The sequence below is a fragment of the Sturnus vulgaris genome, chromosome 1 (assembly GCF_052056855.1).
Source record: "Sturnus vulgaris isolate bStuVul1 chromosome 1, bStuVul1.hap1, whole genome shotgun sequence".
Lineage (NCBI taxonomy): Eukaryota > Metazoa > Chordata > Aves > Passeriformes > Sturnidae > Sturnus > Sturnus vulgaris.
Genome location: NC_142243.1, coordinates 49,320,424 through 49,342,827, shown reverse-complemented (window position 1 = coordinate 49,342,827; position 22,404 = coordinate 49,320,424). Strand labels below are relative to the sequence as shown.

The 22,404-nt window shown below is 40.2% G+C and overlaps 1 protein-coding gene and 1 long non-coding RNA gene across 8 annotated transcripts in view; both read right to left on the bottom strand.

The window, feature by feature from the left end:
* The window catches only part of FBXL2 (F-box and leucine rich repeat protein 2), a 72,795-nt gene that overhangs the window by 35,302 nt on the left and 15,089 nt on the right, over positions 1 to 22,404 (bottom strand). For 5 of the 7 annotated variants that reach the window (XR_015804374.1, XR_015804375.1, XM_088166672.1 and 2 more), the window contains exon 3: positions 530 to 584. The exons of 1 other annotated variant lie outside the window; for it this stretch is intronic. Coding sequence is in view for 1 of the 6 variants with exons in the window: in XM_088166660.1 (XP_088022786.1) it covers positions 530 to 584 (55 nt within the window). In the remaining 5 variants the exon portion in view is untranslated. Of the gene's footprint in view, positions 1 to 529; positions 585 to 2,604; positions 2,729 to 22,404 lie in introns of all 7 variants that reach the window. One more of the 7 variants, XM_088166680.1, reaches the window with a different exon arrangement.
* On the bottom strand, positions 19,439 to 20,750 carry LOC148225200 (uncharacterized). Its single transcript, XR_015804379.1, has 2 exons — positions 20,269 to 20,750; positions 19,439 to 19,710 (listed from the first exon to the last, which is right to left on the bottom strand). It is a non-coding gene; the product is annotated as an uncharacterized LOC148225200 (long non-coding RNA).

Sequence of the window (22,404 nt, the reverse complement as noted above, 5' to 3'; positions counted from 1 at the left end):
TTTTATTTCAAGAAAAAAATGAAGACAAGCTAAACATAAAAACTTACTTAGCATGCCTTCACTAGTATCTTGTGTGTGCCTTTTTCCTCCACTAGTAGTCCATCTACTTAACACCTTTTGTACTTGGCAAGAAAATTATGAATGTACGTCTTAAACACATAGTGCACATCAACCAAACTATATGGAATTTTAAGCAGCAATTACACCTAAAAAATAGTGTTATATAGCCACATGCTTTATAAAAAGCAAATGCCATTATGCTAAACTGGGCTTAATCCCTTCTCCAGACACAGAGCATTAGATGACTGGATATCTTTTCCACAGCCTTTAGACAGAACTCCTACATACAGCAACTAAGTCCACAACTACATGCAAAACTGGGACCACTGTTCATTTGTTTTCATAAACTAAGAGACTGAGAATTTTTTTTTTTTTTAAACAAGAAGCAGATTGCAATGAATCCTATTATTTGCATGTAATTAAGAGCATAGCATAGGGAACAACCAAAAACCCCAGGAGAAATACATACCTTGGAAACTTGTGCACAGCGACACAATGTAACTATGTCCAAGAAAGAAAATATTCTAGAAAGAAAGGAAAACAGCTACAATTAAAATGCTTAATTATAAATTTGGACTACTGTATGAATTTATGGTTCTGTAGTTCTACAGAAAGAAACCAGCTACACAAGAAGCAGGTTGAATGCTATATGAGTGTTTTATCAAATTCTTTTTGGTTATTGAGACTGACAGAATAATATAGCTATCATCTAAAGACAGCAACATCAACATCTGAGAATGTATGAGAACCCAGCAGGTGTTGCTTCTAAAAATCTATTTTCTGTTCCCTCTCCCTACTATAACAAATATTTTTTTCTTCTTAATTCAGAGAAACTTGTTTATATTCCTTTAACTGTGCCTGGGTTACAATGTAAAGATGTGCCCAAAGGCATGTATTCTATCACTATCTGTTGAAACCAGGTGGGGCAGTGATCCTTCTCTGTGTGGGAGATACCCTCTGCTAATGGGCCATCTATTAAGAACCAGATAGGGCAGTGTTCTTTATCGTTTCCATGGCCCATCCTTCCTCCAGGAAGATATCTTCTGTTAATGGGCCATTGAGTCGCACTGCATGATTGATAAAATTACACCATCCCATTGTGAAATGCTCCACCCAGGGGAGAAGCCAAACATTTCCTACCTAGATAAAAACTGAGATTTGGAACACCAAAGCAACCCTTACCCACTGGTTTCCAGAGGACAAGAGCTACCAGACCTTTCTACAGAATCTCTACTTCAACAGGACCACTTCATCTGGACTGTTACCACCACCCTAATTAGCGAGGTGTCAGGTTGTATCCTGACTCTGTCACTGGTTTTCTTTTGTAATATTGCATGTATTTTTTTTCTCATTTTTCTTATTAAATTGTATTTCTGACTCGGAGTCTCTCAGTGGTTTTGCTTTCAAACCAGCACGCTGGTGCTACAATTAAAGAAATAACTCACTCAAATACAGGTGAAGATTTCAGAGGCTGGTGAAGAATAAGAAATAGATAACACAGAGATAAATCCAAGTTCAAGAATCTAAGTATTTATACAAGGAACAATGACCCAAATTTCTGAAAGGGTTTCACAGTGACTACCACGTCTAACATAGTATCTTTTTAAAAAAAATTAATCTACAAGAAACAACTACAGCTGAAAATTCAGATTTACTATTCTGATCATGGAACAAATTTCTCAGGGTTGTCAACTCTTAATAGTTCACAGTAAGAAATTTTTCACCGTCAAAATGAATTTTGCTAAATACCATTTCCAAAGGCCAACAAAATTGGTTCAGATAATATTCTCAGTGAAAATGAAATCATTAACTTAAGCATAAAATATAGATCCTATTAAAAATAATTTTCTATTAGAGAATGAAAGCTATGAAATATATGAAAGATGTTCCTGTAATTCACTGATAAACTGCTATCTGCTTGCCAAGGAACTTTTTCAGTCATCAAAACCATGAATAGCAATAAGAAAAAATTTATATTATAGTTAGATGTGAACATTGAAGAGCAAACAACTGGTAAGAGATATTGAATTTAATCATATAACATTCAGATTACTGTTTCAAATGACAATCTGAAGCTAGAGCTCAAAATGGATGCCTACATCTTAAGCGCTCTTTTAGCTGTGCCAAGAGCAAAAACTGTAATAAAAGTACTTCTTAAACATAATAACCTTCTGGACATTTACTATGATCACTTTAGATAGTAGTCTTCCAATATTTCATTTGACACCTGGAAATTTTTTTCTTCTCTTTTTTCCCATACAGTAATACACTTTCTCAAAAAAACCCCGAATAGTTAAGCAAACAGAAGACATATGTTTTCAGAAACTATGAAACAGTTTATAAAATCCTGTCAATAACATTTATTTTGATAGCATCTATTTTGACATTTGAACATCCTTTCTAAGGCCTGTGCACTTTAGGAAACTCAGTGGCATTTAATGCACAACGTACACAATGTGCTCTGTAAATAGCTGGACTGTTCAGATAAGGACTGAAAAGTGTTTTCTCTCTCTTTTAAGATCAGCATAAATATCAGCAACTCACCAGAAACCCTCTTCTGAAATCACCTTTCTCCTCACCATGAGGGAAATGTCAGCAGATGAGGATGTGGAGATTACACGAGAGCAGCAAAAGCTTCTTGACTTGCAGAAGCTTCCTCATGGAACCACTGTGAGAGTGGAACCTGAGGGTTATCTCAAATTTATAGAAGCAGAAAAGACAGATTCCCACGTTATTTGCAACAAAGAAAGAATTTATGACACAATATTCTTGCCTAAATAAGAACGTGACATGCTTTAGAAGTGAGGTATCCAGTTCTACCAAAATTAGAAATAACAGAAGAAACTGTAAGATGTTGAGGAAAGGGGAAATCTTATACATCCCCACTACTCTTGAGTTGTCTGGCGGTCTGTCTTCATGTTTCATTGTTTAGTGTGGTTAAGACACTAATGCTGACGCAGGATTTCTGCTAAAAAGAAAATTTAAATGAAAATCAAATGGAGAACAGATGTATTTATTTTTGCTTCATTCTGTATGAAGTGGCTTTTCAAAAAGTTAAAAACTGAAAGTGGTTACTCTCTATTAAGAGAAGAAATATTTTAGCAAGTGTAAACATTTGTGATGCTTTTAGGGTTTTTTGTTCTAGAGAAGAACCTTTCCTGCAAGGCAGCCCAAGCTGTCCCCATCAAAAAAGGTAACAACATTAAGACGCTTTATCAGCGATCAAAAGCACAACTATTACCTTTCACTTAAACAGTACAACAGGTAAGAGATGCCAGTAAATACTCGTAGAATTCCAGAGGCATCTTGCACACATGCTTCAAAAAACTTTTTCCCATGCTTTTTTATTTATTTGCCCTCGATAATACAGTCTTTCATGTGTACTGCTAACACACATTTGCTTGTCTCCTTGCAGTCCCACAGAATTACTAGCAAATCCTTACCAGTCAGGAAAACTAGCCAACAAGGCACAAGACTCTAAGGTTTAAAGTAATTTCAAGTCTTTAAAAACTTTAAAAGCAACCAACAAAATTAGACGGAAACGGTGACACTGTCAGTCATCTGTCAGTGTCAGACAGTGACACTGTCTGGCATTTGGGTGAAGGGCCATCAGCAGGCACTTGCAATCTTAAAAAGTGGAAAAAACTACCAAGCAGGGCAGCTGCTGGTTATGCAGCACTTCTGTCCTCTATGACCACAGCTATGTAGGTGGAAGCAGCCAGCAACAGGATTCATTTTCACTTTAGTCTTTGGCATGCATTAATACAAGGAAATGGAAATTAAGTTAATAAATTCATAGTAACATTAAGGATCCTCTATTCTGAGTTCTAGTGTCCCAGGCTATTCAGTTCTCCATAGTTAGCCTGTATTGAGCTCAAGAAGGAAAATACACTTACCAACACTTGGAACCCTTCAAGCCTTTTCATACCCAGGCACACACCACTCTGGACACGTGCCTCATGACTGCCTTGGAGACCTTTCAATGTCAACTGTCCCTGCAGCACATGCGAACTTCATGTCGAAGAGTTGTATAAGCTCAGAGTTCCTCAACTTCCTCACGGTAAACTACCATTTGGCTAAAGCCTAACTTACAGAAAAGGATCTCTTCTTTATTTGAAAGCCTTTAAGACATGGAAAATCATCACCTTCTCTGGTAGTTTGTTCCACTGATTAATCACTCTGTCAAAATGTCTCCCTTATTTCCAAGGTGAATGTTTGACTTCCAGCTCTATGCTGATTTCTACTTTTCTTCACCAAATTAAAGAGTGCTTTAGCAGTTCATACCTTCTCCTCACCAATTTCAAAAATCACTTATCATGTCATCTTTAATTCCTATTTTAACAGTTGTTTTACTTCAGTTCTTTAAATCTCCTTTTCTCTGTCCATTATTCTTTCAGCGTTTCCTCAAATGTCAGCATCAGAAGCATGTGCAGCATTAAAAAATTTATTAGTATCAACAAAGCTGTACACAGACATGAAATATGATTTCACTACCCCCATTTTCAAGGCCATTTCAGGCCATTGTAACAGCCTTTTTGACACAGCATCAGACAGGAATCTTACAGAATCTCATCCATTTCACCACTACACCATGCTCTGGGAGTACACAGCCCAGGCCACAGCTCTTTCTGTAGCATTCCTTACTCCGCATATCTATCCATGTAAAATTAGTCTGTGAATTTAATCTTGTTTGAACATAGACGATTTTTCATGTTATTAATGAAATTATTAGGAGTGCCATGTCTTCATAAGGATTAACCATTACAGTTCTTTTGTGTCATCTATAACTTAATCCCCTTAACATGCACTGATAAACTGGATACACATTGTTCACTTTTAAAATTAAAACACCGAACACTACAAGTCAAAAGTATAAGTAGAAACATGTAATTTAGGTCGGTAAAGCTAACCACATTTTTAATTTCAAAGAACGATATCGTCCAATGATTTATTTTCCAAAAACAGAAAATTGTCATATTCCTCTCTCTCAACCCTTAATCAAAAAAATCTACGGTGGATTTTTCCACTGCATATTGAATAAACTGAGATTTCTGATCATCTCTGCAGTTAGGGCTGCAGTTAGGATTCATATTCTTCTAGTCTGGAATTTGCTGGATACCCAAGACTCACCAAAAACTCAGCATAAGAGGGCCACAGACCTAGACACTTTCACTGCAATTTATATGGTTCTGCCAACAAGAAGTGGTTATCTACAGACTCCATCATCTTCCCATGTATTTTCATATGTGCTTCATTATTCCCTTCTGCTATAAACGGACTGTCCAATGTCATTCCAAACACAGAGACAGCTGACTCCTAAGATTTTTTCATTCCCTAAGGAGCCACAGAAAGAAGCAGCTATTTCTGAAAACCCCAACGCTGCACAGTGTACCTCCTACAGAGGGAGAAATCAAATTGTGCAAGAGTCAAATTGCTTCTCTTTCGCTTTTGGTATGACAGAAACACCTGGTAATTTCCCAAAAAGCTTCATTAAAAACCTAAAATATTGTTTTGTTTATCACTGACTTGTGAGTGAAATTCCACTTCAGAACTTTTGTTTTTCATGCTGTTTAAATTTACAGTGGTTTTGCACATAAGGATGATAACAAACTTTATCAAAATGAAAACCAAAGTAATAAGGATGAGAAATGCCTAACTGAAGGCATCACATCAATTAGATAAGCTGCTCAGAAGATCCTTTCAACTTTACCACATTGTCTAGTTGTTACAAAATATGCACACAACAAATCTGTTATGTCTTATCCATTTTAGACGATGGATTTCTTACTGATTTGTGCAATTCCTAGAACAGCAAATCTGTTCACATTAAAGTCCTTCACATGCAATATGGAAGAGCAAAGCCTACGTACATGGAAAAGTATCACAGAGAGACAAAGTACAGCTTTCACAGTTTTGATTTTCCTTTTTTTAGCAGTTTTTTCTCAGAATTTTCTCCATGCATGCCTAAGTAACAGGGTAAATGGGCATCAGACACTCAGTTCACTACTAGTCATGTTTGAACACATGCAGTGGCAAAGTCTGATAAACACCATAGAAACTGTCTTGTACTTCTCCTAAAATGTCATACTCAGTGTTATAAATGAGAGACAAAAGTCTCGATATTCAGCAAAATTTAGATTGTTTTATTTGATACAGAAAGAGCAAGCAACACTCTGGGGAATGTGAGAGGTCACTGCCCACTCCACACTCCACCGAATCTTGGTTTGCAGGATCTTCTTATACTATGGTTTCTCATTGTAATCAATAATTTTTGGTTTTTTGCTGTCATAATTTTGCCAGGTAAGTAGTGGTGGTCGAATAAACATCCTTACACAAATTCACAAAGCCTCCGGGCAATAATCAGTCACAGATAGCCGTCTGGTCTTTGTAGATATCCACCAGAGAAGTTCTGGAAGTCTGGTCCTTGAGATAAGCAGTATTGATCAGACAAAGGCAGGAAGGGCTACTGCGAAGTCTGATTTTGCAAGCTGGTAGCCAATACAACTTATTTGGAAAACATAACATAATATAACATAATATAACGTAATATAATACAATATAATATAACATAACAAGGGGATTTTAAACAGAATGATTTTATCATATAATTTCCTTTATCTAGTGTCCATGCTTCACTTCAGAGCTTAGTATTCTGGTTTATACAAACCCCAATGCTTTTGTGATTAACACGAACCTTTTATCAATTATCATACTCGGTAAATACAAACCATATTTACAATTCTTTATACATGCAAGGTTTCTCTTCACCTTCTGTCCTCCATTTTACTAAACAACCTACTGAGGTATGAGGTATCTCATGGTTAAGTGTAGTCCAGCAGTGCATACAAGTAGTAGAATAAAAGTATTCAGGTTAGAAAACATACAGGTAAGATAAATAACTCATAGCCATAATACAGAAAAGCAGAGTCTTTCATGAATATTAAATCAAATAATTAAATTTATATCTATATGATTAAATTAACAATCTTAATGCTGGTGTACTTCTGAACTTCACCAGCTTTCCAGCTAAATCCTGTAATACCTTATTCACTAAAAGCGCAAAATAACACTAAATAGTGATGCTTACTTAGATCTTAAGGAATTTTACTATTTTCTATGGAAAAACAAGTATCTTTTCCGTCATGCCTGTTTCAGTAGCAAAGGCTGAAGAACACCAATTGCTACACAAAACACACATCCATTGAATCATCTAATACTTGACCTTCCAGGTCAATTATTAAAACCCCTTTTCACAGCAGATGAGCTATTTTGTAAAGTAAAGCACTGTCCTGGTTTAGGACAAATTTGGGAGGAAACCTCTGAATGAGGTCCCTCTGGAAAAAAAAAAGAGAAAAAAAAATTGGAGAGAAGTGGAAAAAAAAAGGAAACTGTTTATTCAACAGGCAACACACCTCCCAGCACAACAATGAGCAATATCAAACAGCAAAACCTCTCGCCGTTCCGAAAAGATGACAGATTTAGAAGAGTTCTTTCCGTGGGCAGCCCGGCTCACTCAGTCTGTCCTCAGTCCCTCCTGTGCTGGGGAGTGCCGCGGCCCAGGCCAGGCCTGGTGGGCCACAGGTGTGAGCTCCCCGCGCTCTTCTGGGTTTTCAGTCCAGGGCAGGTTCAAACAATTCCAGGAAAACAGAAAAAGGGAAAAAAAAAAAACAATCCAGGGGGCTTCTCTGCCTCAGCTAGCCAGAAAACTAACCAAGAGCAAAGGAGAGCTCTGTCTCACTGTCCACCGCAGATAACACAGTCTGTGTGCAGGAATGCGTGGGAGCCAGCGCAGTCTCTGATAAGAAATTCTGTACTTCTTCTTCCCCCCACTTCACTCCTGGAACCAGTCTTAAAGTTGAAGAATTTAATATTCAACACCAACAGAACAGACGATTTGGGGATATAGGCATCATACAGTCACCCCAAGACATTCCACGCCTTATCCCCATATCGTCAGCTTACTACCATATCTGATACACACTCTAATTCTATAAACACATACATCATACACATATATATATACAAGATACAGCTCTAGACAGACAATGACAGTGATATTCAATAGTAATATTTACATATGGTTCTCACCCAACAATTAGATCTCCCTGAGGTACACATCATGTTGTCCCATCCTTCTGCATTATCCACCATGTGCAACCTGGTCCTTGAGCAAAAACAATCCCATCAATGGGTTTGTCTGTATTCGAGGCAGAATTGATCCAAACTCTCTTCCCAAACAAACCCCTGGTATGCACCACTGGGACTTCATCTACTGTATGCAAGGACTCAGACTGGGCAAGGCCTGCTCCATTTGTGGAACCTCGGGTATTAACTAACCAGGTGGCCTTTGGTAGATTAATCTCCCAGTTCTTGAAAGTTCCCCCACCCAGTGCCTTCAAGGTGGTTTTAAGCAGGCCATTGTACCTCTCCACCTTCCCTGCAGCTGGTGCATGGTAGGGGATATGGTACACCCACTCAATACCATGTTCTGTAGCCCAGGTGTTCATGAGGTTATTCTTGAAATGAGTCCCATTGTCTGACTCAATTCTCTCAGGAATACCATGCCTCCACAAAACTTGTTTCTCAAGGCCCAAGATGGTGTTCCGAGCAGTGGCGTGAGGCACAGGGTAGGTCTCCAACCATCCAGTGGTGGCTTCCACCATGGTCAATACATAGCGCTTACCTTGACGTGTCTGGGGCAGTGTGATGTAATCAATCTGCCAGGCCTCTCCATACTTATATTTGGACCATCACCCCCCATACCAGAGGAGCTTCACCCACTTGGCTTGCTTGATGGCAACGCACGTCTCACAGTCATGGATAACTTGAGAAATACTGTCCATGGTTAGATCCACCCCTCGGTCTCGTGCCCACTTATAGGTAGCATCTCTACCCTGGTGGCTTGAGGCATCATGGGCCCATCAAGCCAGGAACAACTCTCCCTTGTTCTGCCAGTCTAAGTCTATCTTTGACACCTCTATCTGTGCAGCCTGATCTACCTGCTTGTTGTTTTGATGCTCCTCATTAGCTCTACTTTTGGGCACCTACATGACAGACTTTCACAGGTAGCCTCTCTACCCGAGTGGCAATGTCTTTCCACTCGTCAGCAACCCAAATTGGTTTTCCCCTACATTGCCAGCCAGCCTTTTTCCACCTTTCCAGCCAAACCCACAGAGCACTGGCTATCATCCATGAATCAGTGTAAAGGTAGAGCTTTGACCACTTCTCTCTTTCAGCAATGTCCAGGGCCAGCTGAACAGCTGTTGACTCGAACCACCTTCTCCTTCAGTAGCTTGTGCAACCTGTCATGTGGGGCTCCATATGGCTGCTTTCCACTTCCGGTTCATCCCTACAATGTGGCAGGAACCATCCGTGAAAAGAGCATAGCGTGTTTCATCTGCTGGCAGTTGGTTATACGGTGGGGCTTCTTCAGCCCAGGTCACTTGTTCCTGTTCCTCTTCATCAGCAAGACCAAAGTTTTCCCCTTCCAGCCAGTTGGTAATTATCTCCAAAATCCCAGGGCAATTCGGGTTTCCAATACGGGCGTGCTGTGTGATGAGGGCAATCTATTTGCTCCATGTGGCGTCAGTGGCATGGTGGGTTGAGGGAACCTTTGCTTTGAACATCCACCCCAGTACTGGCAGTTGGGGTGCCAGGAGGAGTTGTTTCTGCGCCAATCACCTCTGAGGCAGCTTGAACCCCTTCATAGGCGGCCAAGATCTCCTTCTCTGTTGGAGTGTAGTTGGCCTCAGACCCTCTGTAACTTCGACTCCAGAATCCCAGTGGTCGGCCTCGCGTCTCCCCAGGCACCTTCTGCCACAGGCTCCAGGACAGACCATGGTTCCCGGCTGCAGAGTAAGCACATTCTTCACCTGTGGTCCTGTCCTGACTGGGCCAAGGGCTACTGCACGAGCGATCTCCTGCTTGATCTGGGCAAAGGCTTGCTGCTGCTCAGGGCCACAGTGGAAATCATTCTTCTTGCGGGTGACCAGGTAAAGAGGGCTCACAATCTGGCTGTACTCAGGAATGTGCATTCTCCAAAAACCTATGGCACCTAGGAAAGCTTGTGTTTCCTTCTTGCTGGTTGGTGGAGACATTGCAGTGATCTTATTGATGACCTCACTGGGAATCTGGCACCGTCCATCTTGCCACTTCACTCCCAGGAACTGGATCTCTTGGGCAGGTCCTTTGACTTTACTTTTCTTGATTGCAAAACCAGCTTTCAGGAGAATCTGGATGATTTTCTCTCTTTTCTCAAATACTTCTGCTGCTGTGTTCCCCCACACGATGATATCATTGATGTACTGCAGATGTTCTGGAGCTTCACCCTTTTCTAGTGCAACCTGGATCAGTCCATGGCAAATGGTGGGGCTGTGTATCCACCCCTGGGGCAGTCGATTCCAGGTGTACTACACACCCCTCCAGGTGAAAGCAAACTGAGGCCTGCATTCTGCTGCCAGAGGAATGGAGAAAAATGCATTGGCAATGTCAATGGTGGCGTACCACTTGGCTGCCTTGGACTCCAGCTCGTACTGCAGTTCCAGCATGTCCGGCACAGCAGCGCTCAGCGGTGGAGTCACTTCATTCAATGCCCGATAATCCACAGTCAATCTCCATTCTCCTTCAGATTTATGCACAGGCTAGATGGGTCTGTTGAAGGGTGAGTGGGTTTTGCTGACCACCCCTTGGCTCTCCAGCTCACGGATCATCTTGTGGATGGGGATCACAGCATCTTGATTCGTCCGGTACTGCCAGCAGTGCACCGTTGAGGTGGCAATTTGGTACTTGTTGCTCCTTCACCTTCAGGAGTCCCACTGCAGATGGGTTTTCTGATAGTCCTGGCAAGGTGTTCAATCACTTAATGCCCTCTGCCTCTACAGCAGCTATTCCAAAAGCTCTCCTGAGTCCCTTTGGATCTCTGAAATACCCATTTTGGAGGAAGTCTATGCCCAAAACGCGTGGGGCCTCTGGGCCAGTCACAATAGGGTGTTTCTTCCATTCATTTCCAGTCAGGCTCACCTCCGCTTCCACCAAAGTAAAATCCTGTGATACCCCTGTTATACCAGCAATAGAAACAGATTCTGTCCCCACATGCCTTGATGGGATTAGTGTGCACTGCGAACCGGTGTTGACCAAGACCTTATATTTTTGTGGTTCAGATGTGCCAGGCCAACAAATCCACACAGTCCAAAAAACACGGTTTTCCCTCGCCTCTACCTGGCTAGAGGCAGGGCCCCTCTAAGCCTGGTTATTCTTCTTTCCTTGAGCATATGTCTTGGAGGTTCCTTCAAGGGGATTGGACATGTCATCATCATCATCATCATCGTACCTGGCAGTTTGGCTACGGGCAACTGAAGCTGCTTCCCTTTTGGTGGAACTCGCTCTCTGCCATCTCACTGTCCTGCAATTCAAGCACCCGTTTTACCAGAGCAGCAGTAGGTTTTCCATCCCACTTCTTCATGTTTTCTCCAGAATCACGCAGGAAAGACCACAATGCAGCTTGTGAGAAGGGTCTTCTCTCCCCATCTGGGGAACGTTTACGTCTGGGGCCAGAACCTTTGATCCATATAGCTGAGATTTGGAGAAGGTCCTCTTTAATCTCCTCCCTGAGTCTCTTATGATTCTCCTCTATCTTGTCTTCTAATTTCTGCAGACGTGTTTCCACAGCTGCAATTCGGGCATGTGTTGGGCCATGCATGGCATCTGCATATGCTCGGAGCTTTTTCGCCATATCGAGCATGGTCTCCTCCCTGTCATCCTGCTTCATTATTGCTAAAGCAGAAGCATATTCATGTGACCCAAGTCGTACAAGTTTTCACCACATCACAGATGTACATGGTACCAAGTCTGGATTCCTAGTTGTTAGGTCATCTGAAAAAACAATCTCTGCCACTGCCATTTCTCTTAAGGGTTGAATCCCTTGTTCTATGGTCTTCCATTGGGTTTGCTGCATATAGAGACCGTCTGCACACAGGTATCTTTGTGCCACACTTTCCAGGACCCGTGCCCAGAGACTCTGAGGATTAGCCCCCCTCATCATTCCTTGGTCAATAACTGGATCATGTGACATGGATCCCAAATGCCTGGCTTCAGTGCCATCCAGAATTGTAGCCTCGCCTGCAGCATCTCAGAGACGGACTAGCCAACTAATTATAGATTCATCAGGTTGTCAGGTGTAATCCTTTCTCAGGCCACGAAGGTCTTTCAGAGATAGGGATTCAATATTGGCTTCTGATCCTGTGTCAGTTGCTCTGACTTCTGATTTTGTATCGGAAGCCTGCCTTGAGGGTCCTTCCCCCTCATCATCATCCTCCACTGGCCGATCAGTTTTGTTGGTGTGCTTTCTTCCTGCAGCAACTGCCAGTGGCTTAGGTTCACTGTCTGATTTAGCTACAACCGGAGTGACTGGGGTATTGGCTGATTTATCTCCCTGCCCCTCTGCCTCTCTCTGCTGCCCTACAGTATTTAGCAGTGTGCGATAAGCATATGCCAGGGCCCAGCTTATTGCAAATGATCTTTTTCTCATTAGAATCATCATGGCACTTCTCTTCCAGATATTTCCCCACCTCATCTGGGTTCTGAATTTGTTCATGTGAAAATTCCCAGGCTGGGGGATCAGAAAATTTATTCAGGGCTCTACCCATTCTCTCCCATTCCCCACACCACTCAGAATTTTCCATGCCTGGGCCTACTCCTGGGTCAGGGGTCCCATCAGTCCCTCTGGACATCTCAGCCTTCATTCTAGAGAGGCTGCAGTCTGTGCAGAGGAAGTTTACCAGATTAAATACCAGGACGGTGGTATCCTTGACATTCAGGGGAAACTGAACATCCTCAAAAGATGACTTAACAGATTCAAGGGAGAAAAAAGAAAGTAAAGGCTGAAAAGCCTAATCCCCTGCTCCTCCTCTAACAAACTGGGTGCAATTACTAATGAACCCCCTAAAACATGCTATTGGAACTGGGATGCAGGGTAGAACGAAGTAACCATAAATACCTGGAACAAACTCCAGTAGCTCTATAAACTTTCTATAAATCATTATCACTGAGCCCAGTACAATAGCTATTCTAATTCATGCTCCTCTACTGAAAAAACTGCATGTTAGGGACACTACTGGAGCTATCTCTGGATAAGAAAATGAGCCCAGAGACCAGAAAGGTACTAAAACCTCGAAAAAGCCTAGAGACCCGAGACCTGTAAAGGCCTCTACCCCAACAGAGACAACAGACATTACGACCTCAAACAAGATGGTTACTGACTGCTTTACCCCAACACAGAGTAAGTATAACCATGGGGTTTTTTTCCACTTTCTTGAGCCCTGCGTTTGGACGCCAAAAGTATCTGTCCTGGTTTAGGACAAATTTGGGAGGAAACCTCTGAATGAGGTCCCTCTGGAAAAAAAAAAAGAGAAAAAAAAATTGGAGAGAAGTGGGAAAAAAAAGGAAACTGTTTATTCAACAGGCAACACACCTCCCAGCACAACAATGAGCAATATCAAACAGCAAAACCTCTCGCCGTTCCGAAAAGATGACAGATTTAGAAGAGTTCTTTCCGTGGGCAGCCCGGCTCACTCAGTCTGTCCTCAGTCCCTCCTGTGCTGGGGAGTGCCGCGGCCCAGGCCAGGCCTGGTGGGCCACAGGTGTGAGCTCCCCGCGCTCTTCTGGGTTTTCAGTCCAGGGCAGGTTCAAACAATTCCAGGAAAACAGAAAAAGGGAAAAAAAAAAACAATCCAGGGGGCTTCTCTGCCTCAGCTAGCCAGAAAACTAACCAAGAGCAAAGGAGAGCTCTGTCTCACTGTCCACCGCAGATAACACAGTCTGTGTGCAGGAATGCGTGGGAGCCAGCGCAGTCTCTGATAAGAAATTCTGTACTTCTTCTTCCCCCCACTTCACTCCTGGAACCAGTCTTAAAGTTGAAGAATTTAATATTCAACACCAACAGAACAGACGATTTGGGGATATAGGCACCATACAGTCACCCCAAAACAAGCACTTAATCTAGAAACTGTTATGTGCTCCAAAACTTTCCAGTAATTTAGCCCTTCAGTTTCCATTTGTAAATAACTCGGGTCTTTCTCAGCTGATCTCCATAGAAAGTCTTTCAATAACAAATGTGGCACCAAAAAACACTTCTTTACTAGCCAAACCTCCTTTTCTTTCACCAAGGTACTTATTACTACAGAACACTGACAAGTATTGGCAATTGCAAAATACGAGGCTGAGTACAGGATGTCTGACATCTATTTTCCATTTAAACAGAAATCAGCTTTGCTGGACTCATTTTAGAGAGGATAGCACCTAATCTTTTATGGTCTATATGTTACTTGCAAGACAAGTGCATCCTGTTACTCATTATTTGAATATTACTTTTATTTATTTGTAAAGTATGACCATGTATAACAACACAACAGCAACCTTTTAAGATACTCTCAGTATCTGAAACAAAATGCCCAATGATAAATTCAGAAAGGTCCGGTTCTGTTTAATTTTCCAACCTCATCTAGTCTATAATTTTTTAATATAGATTTTATTTTTATGAAGTGATTTTATGAAGTACATATTCAGCAATTATAACACATCTTACTAAATAAAAGCAGTTAGCCTTATGATTAGTTCACAGTGGTTTAAACTGCAGCCCACAGCCCTAATCCAATCTGCTGCCCATTCCAACTGTTTTACAGTCTGTTTTTCCATATGACTGAGGAGATTATAATCTGGGCACCAAACAGCCAAAAATCCACTATATCCACCCTGCACCTTAGTGGCTAGCTAGGTAAGTGGATAAATAACATGATGCACTGGTGACATGCAGCCTAGGGACACTCCACAAACCAAGATCATTTACCATCACAGATGTTATGTGCTTTGGTTAGTTGTTGGAGTAGAATTCATTAGACTTGATCCAACCTGTAACTGCTACTGGCTTGGAGGATGATCTTGAACAAAAGACTTCCCTTCCTCATGTCTGTGTTTGCATCATGTACACACAGATAATAACGTTCATCTCTCCTGTAAATACTTCATGAACTACAGACCAAAAACGTCTAAGTATTTTTATGTATGGTTTTCTACTTAAACTGTCTAGCATCAATATTTAAGAAACATTTTTTTCTTTTTAGAAATAGTATCTTTTGACTGCCTTTCTGTTCTTTGATGGCACTTTCCACATTGAAATGAGGAAGAACATTTCCCCCTCTACCTCCCATAGCTCCATATAAAAAGCAGACTTCATCATATCACTTCTAAACATTTAGTTCTGATAATGAACGAATTAAGAGACTGAGTTTAAATAAACTCCAGTTTCAAGGTAAATAAAGTCCTAAATCGAATTAAGTCTTCATTAAATATGAGATTCCAAAGAGAGATTTAGTAGCAAATCAAAGAAAAACAAAATGAAACAAAATAAATGGTAAAGTAAAATTCCAAGGGTTGTATAAGTCATTACTACACTCCTTTCAGCTGTTACTCTTGCTTCAAATACTTATTTACTTTTGTTTGGTCCAGTGTGACTAATCCTTTGTCACAAGCATGTTCCTACTGAGAGATTATATCTGTAGCTTGAACCAAGTAAAGCTAAAGCACTCCATTTATAAGGCAGACCCAAGCAGAAACATTACAGAAAATACTTCCTTTTCAAACTTCAAAAATTTTACTTAGCACCTTGACACAACAAAACCCCACTTCCATTTCCATATCTCCTCTTCTTAATTAATGCAGTATACAAGAGCATTAGTGTGCAATTTTCTGCATCTGCTCTTCAAGCCTCTCATTCACATTTTTAAAGGAATTCCATCTGAAATATTGCTGCCCAAAATATTTCGTTTTGAGCTTACACTGGCAATTAAATCACTTAAAAATACTAAATAGAGGATGGCAGCTACCTACTCCAATGTCAAAAGGCCAAACTGAATTGTTCATATAATCATTTGCAAATGTTAATCATCTCACATAAAGAAGGCAGAAAATGCGTACAAAGTGCCGACTGGTGAGGCAAAGAACTGAAAAACAAACTTGCATTTGGAACTGATCTTGGTAAGAATTTCACAAGCAGACAAACAATGTGGGTAACAGTGCAAAAAAAGGGTCAACATGAGACTTTCTCCACATTCTGAATGGGGTGTACTGACTACTAAGCATAGATTCAGCCTTTAGTTTCCTCAGGCAGAGCCCAAGTTCTGTCCTGAATATAAGTCACTAGAAGGTTTTAAAAACTTAACCCTCTTCAGAATAAAAGGAATTTTTTCTAAAAAAGCTGATTAATGAGTAAATTGCAACTTCCTGCATTGTCTGTGTATATTTGAAGTTAGAGACACTATTTTGAAGTCTGAAGACATGGAGAAACTAAATTACTACACATCATGGAATTATACAGATCATGTTATAACAAACATAACATTGATAACGTGATATTATTTTTTAAATTGCTGCCAAAGCACGTAAGGATTCTGAAAGAACCCCGTATATCTCATATAGTCCTAAAATAATTATAGTTCTGTTGTTTTTCTAGCTAAATATCAAAATATTTAATAATTTCCAAAGGCTTTATCTTGTCCATGACCTGCCCCTGTGGCTTATTCAGATTACTTACTCAGTTTAATTTCTGATCACTTTTTGGGAGGTAAGGACCACTGGAAATTAATACATTACTCCACAGAAGTGAGTCAGGATTTGTTGTTATGCTGTCATGAGTTGCATTGTTTCTGCTTGCTTCTTGTCAGTGTTAGTGTCCACATTTCTAGTTAGCAAGCATTTAAAGAATATTCACACCATATTGAATATTGTGAATTAGTGCTGCTCTGCACTTATTCTTTGGACAGATGTATTACAGGCATGTTAAATTAAAAGACTTAATGAAAATTACATATATGAGGCAATATTAGAATTTGCTTTACAAAAACCATAGATTTGTGAAAATATACAGAAAAGAAGTCTTACTTTCATAAGAAATATAATCCCTTCAATTAATAATCTGTATGAATAGTTTATATACTTGGATCGATTTGGCTCTTTCTAATTCAAAATAGTTAAACTGTAATTGTCTGGCAGACTACTACAGAGGACTTCAAAGCTTTGCAAAACACTCTAAAATGAAAACAAAAGATTGCATGTGCATTATAAAACTGGAATGTTTCCCTGAGACTGTCAGATATTAAACAGGCAGTCTCAGTTATTCAGGGTGAAATATTTCCCTATTCAATTATACAGCTCCTTGTAGTGGGGAAAATTAATAATATCTGAGATGACAGACTGCTTTTTCCTTTCCTCTTCAAAACACATATATAGCTTTTCTGCTTCCAAAATTCTTACCAAGAACTACTCCAGACAAAAGTTCCATATTTTTCAGTTCTTTGATGCACTAGTCAGTACTCAGTATGCTAAGATACAGTAGCCAAGTTTTACAGCAATTGTGGGCCATCCAAGTACCTAGCTAAGAAATACCCATGGCATTATGACAATTTCTTATTGTAGCCTTCACTGTACTTTTCTATTTCCCTCACAGTTAAGCACACAGACGGTAAAGCATCACTTCAAATATATCAAATACTGTGTTTGACTTCACCTGTTTTAAGCTTATGGTAACTTTTTCTCTACAACAATGATCACTCTAAAAGCTCAGCAAAAAGCAGCATGCAGTAATAAAAACAAAGAATAGAAACACGAAAATTTCATTATTCATCTCTCAAGCTACATATTCTTGCCTACAAGATCTGCTGCTGGAACACCACGCCTGGGTTCCTCTCCTAATTTCAGTCCCAACACTTTATTTATCCTCTTCTGAATCTGACTGACCACTTCAATTTTGAGACTCATAGCTAAGATCTACTCTTAAGTACATACACTCAAAAAGTATATTGCAGAACTCACAATAATTTCTATATTTGTGGTACAATTTATGAAGTTATGATGTTTTTTTGTAGGCAGAAAGGAACTGAAAATGTAGTTTAAGTAGCTGAAAGGGACAAACATCTCTGTTTCTTAAGCTTATCATTTTTGGGAAAAAACTTACAGTTTTCACAGTACAGAGCATTAACAGTTAAAATACAAATGAACAAATGTTATCCATCTTTCTACTTGCCAAAAGCACTGGCTGTATCTCCCTTTTCAAAAGTGCATTATTACTTTTTATCAGGCCAAAAAAAAAAAAGTAGCTGTTCACATGTCAGAGCATTCTAACATTAATTACACAGACTTCATTTTTTTGTTTCAATTTACTTTCAAATTCACACTGGAACTGTAATAATTCATTGTTTTAGAGTTTTTCCAAAACAATTAAAAAAAAAAAAAAAAAGATGAGCCACTTTAAGGCAGTGACATCTAACTAGAAAAGTTACCATTAAAATTGTATTAGCCTGACTTGATTTCTTATTCTTCTGATGACAGATATGGGTTTATGAATTTCAGACACCAATTCAATTCTACAATGAATGTCCTGTATATTCAATTGATGCTTTCTCATAAACACATAGGCTAAGAAAAAAAAATAAAGCTACAATCATCCAAAAACTGTTTAAATTTACATGATTTATAATATCACCACACAATTCATACTTAAACATCATACAATTAAGCATTTATTCAACCTTTCACTTCTTGCAATATGTATCGTAGAGAGGAAAGAGCATTCCTTGCCAACTGGCAAACTAATAGCACTGCAATAGCTAACAGGGGTGACAATTTTTCCTTTAGCCTGAATACTACAAAAAAAGCTTTTTGAAATAGACTATTTCTTTCACAGGTAAAAATACACTACAATATTACCAATAAAAATGAATATCCATAAACCAGAAAAAATTACAAATTAAATACCTCCCTCTCTCCACTCAAGCTATACTTCCAACCTCAAAGTATAATTGGCCCTCCAAACAAGGGTCTTCTTCAAAAGCACCACTGTCCATTTCAATCAGATATCCTCTTCCTCCTCTGCCCAATTATCTGAGTCTACTAGAGAAAGATCAAATAACTGCTCGTTTCTTATCCTTTCAAGTGAGTTTTGTGCCTGAGAAGCTGGGGGTCTCAACCATCTACTTACAAGCATAGATATTCTACAGACACAGAAAATGTGCAACAGACATGACACTGGCTTGAAAACTTTCCAATATAATTCTCATTGTTACATTAGTAATAGTAATAATTGCAATCATAATATTAATAATGATGATTATGAACTGCAGTAAAAGGCCAAGGGATTACTTTGTTCAACTTTAGAGTATGCAAGTATAGCAACATTATTCGATTAATAAATTTCAAAGTGGTTTTATTTCGTAAGTCTACCATCAGGAAAAAGCTTTTCAGTTTTAGAGGAAAAAGTTGCACTGACTGCTTGTTATAGCCAGATTACATTAATTTAAATACTTCATGCAAATGAGAACAAGACCAATTCTGGCAATAGAAGAAATTGTGTTTATATTTAATTTCCAGATATTTGTAACAAGCTATTAATCACTTTTCTTTTCCACAAGTCCAGTAGGGTATTTTTTTCCGGAGGGCTGTAGTGCTAACAGTTTTCGTACTTATCTGATACAAGCAAGCAGAAAACTAAGTGCATTTGATGACACTTTCAGTGGTATTTACTATTCAGTTCCAGCTCTCTGAGCAAAATGTTTCCACTGCAACTGGTTTACTCTTCTTTTAATTAAAAAGTAGACTGCATAGCTAATAAGGGAAAAATAATAAGAATATTAATTACACCCAGTGCAGCAATATTGAAGCTCTCCTATTATAACCTGTTGAGGGTTGGTTTTTTTCTTTCTTTTCCCCTCTCCCTTCTGTCTGGAATTTTTTCCCATTGACATGCTAAGATGGCTAGTGACAGGGGGAGGGGAGGGGAGAGACTCCCTGTCCCTTTTTTTTTGGGAGTTTCTCTCGCAGAGCGGGGGGGAGGGGAAGAGGGAGAACACCGCGAGATCGGGGGCAGGTAAAGGAGAGGTGGGGGCAGATGCTCCCTCTCTCGCTCGTTTGGCTCAGGGAAGAACGGCCGCTGGAGAGACCTCGCCCTGTCATCCCAACGCCGGGAGCTGCCTTCCTCGGCTGTCGTACGCCCTCCCGCTTCAGCCTGCCACCTCCACGCATCCTGTTGCAGCACCGGGACCAACACTGCCCCAGGGATCTGTGAGCAGCGTCTCTCCTCCACCCTTTTCATCCGCGACACAGCCGCCATCACCCCCAGCGTCCCTCCAGCCACATGGGATCATCGCATTTCCCCCTGCTTACCGGGAGCTGGCCGGCGCTGCCTGCGAACTGGGACAGTAACCACAGGGGAAAGGTGTCCACAACCGAAAGAACTGTTACTTGGTTTCTGTTCTGCTTGCTGTTAATTTTGTTGTTTTTGTTGTTTTGTTTGCCTTGTTATACATACATATATATATCTCTCAGTAAAGAACTGTTATCCCTACCCCCATATCTTTGCCTGAGAGCCCCCTTAATTCCAAAATTATAATAATTTAATAATAAGGGAAGGGGTTTACATTCTCCCTTTCAAAGAGAGGCTCCTGCCTTTCTTAGCAGAAACCTGTCTTTCAAACTAAGACATAACCTTAGAAAAAGACAATATTAAAACATATTGCAGTATGAGCAGATACTGTTTCAAGAGTCGAAAAGTATTCAGACTCAGTCTTATAAAAGCCTTTATGTGCAGGCTCACAAAACCAACTCTCCACTGATAAACCTTTAGACAGGCAGGTCTGTGCCCTGAAACTTCCTTAGATATCCACACTCCGCAGGGATGAGAACCCAGATGCATGTCCCTCTCTCTAACTTGCTCTGCCACTGACCTTATGAGTCTGCTCCTGCAGCAGTACTATTTCAAAAGGAGATTTGCTCTGTAGAGCACCTCTCCCACACATCTCCTTCCACTCCATTTCACAACGCTGGTGATCAGCATAGTCTTGTGGGTATACTGAAATACACCAGTCCCAGCATTCAGCATGAGATCATCATGTTCTTTATGGAGAAAGCTGACACTCCCGGTTCAGTTTCTCAGATTATCAACTCTTCTAGCTACATCTGCAACACTACTTTGGTAAATCACTGTGCAATTGCAAAAAGGACATACATGCACAAAAAACAGATGATTGGCTGAATGGCTGAATCAGTTCTGTGTATGCTTGGCCTGGGATATTTTATGTTGTTATTCCAGCCCCACGAAGCCTTTTAATTGTGCAAAAGGCTTCTTTTAACACTGCTGTAACAGTGTAGTGGCAAGGATTAGGTACACCTCTTCCTCAGTTGGTCAAATCTAAGATAAGCCTGCACATCCTTCAAGTTGCTTTGTTAGAAGCTATCTTGAATATAAAAACAAAGAGCTAAGCCACTGGTAGAGTCTAATTACTTGGATTTGTTTGTGTGGGTTTTCTTCCTGCTGAATTCTTTAAAAACAGAGAATCACAGAATGGGTCAGGTTGAAAGGGAACATAGAGGGTCATATGGTCCAACCTCCCTGTTCAAGCAGGGTCATCCTGGAGCACATGGTACAGGATTGCATCCAGATGGCTCTTGAGTATCTCCAGTGAGGGAAGACTTGACCACCTCTCTGGGCAATCTGTTCTAGTGCACAGTCAACCACATAGTAAAGAAGTTCTTCCTCATATTCAAGTGGAACTTTCTGTGTTCCCGTTTATGCCCGTTGCCTCTTGTCCTATTGCTAGGCACCACTGAGAAGCACCTGGATCCATCCTCTTGGCATCCTCCTTTCAGGTACAGATAAACGTTGATGAGGGTTCCTCTCAGTCATCTCTTCTTGATGCTGAACAGGCCCAACTCCCTCAGCCTCTCTCTAAGGAAAGATGTTCCAAAAGACATCCTTACTATCTCTGTGCATGATACTTTTCACTACCTAAACCATATAAACAAATTCTATTCAATTACATAAATGAGATAGCATCCATAACAGTGAAAAGGAGAGTCCTGTCCACAAACTGGGGAGTCCTAATGCTTGAAAAGAAGTGTTTGCAGATCATGATTTTTAGCTGAGGCTGCATCCTACATTGACTTTTATCTCGTGGTTCATGTGTGGCATTGAGTTCAACAAAGCAAAAGGTATGAGAATTCCTGTTCAGGGCATCATTCAGTGACTGTCTCTTTTAATCACATTTTCTAAACAGTTCCAAGAGTCTAATTACAGTCTGTCACCATATTGAATGTATCTCAACAAAAATGAAAAGCCTTTTAAAATTCAATCCCTTTAACAACAGTCTTCTTTTTTAATATCATTCAGATAGCATTGTGATAATCACAATGTTTTTAGGAACATTTTCTTTGGGCACAAGATGCAAAATACCATTGAGACAATCTTCCACTTCAAATCAGACTGGAAGCCGTGACATACACACAAGCTGAGCCAAACATCAG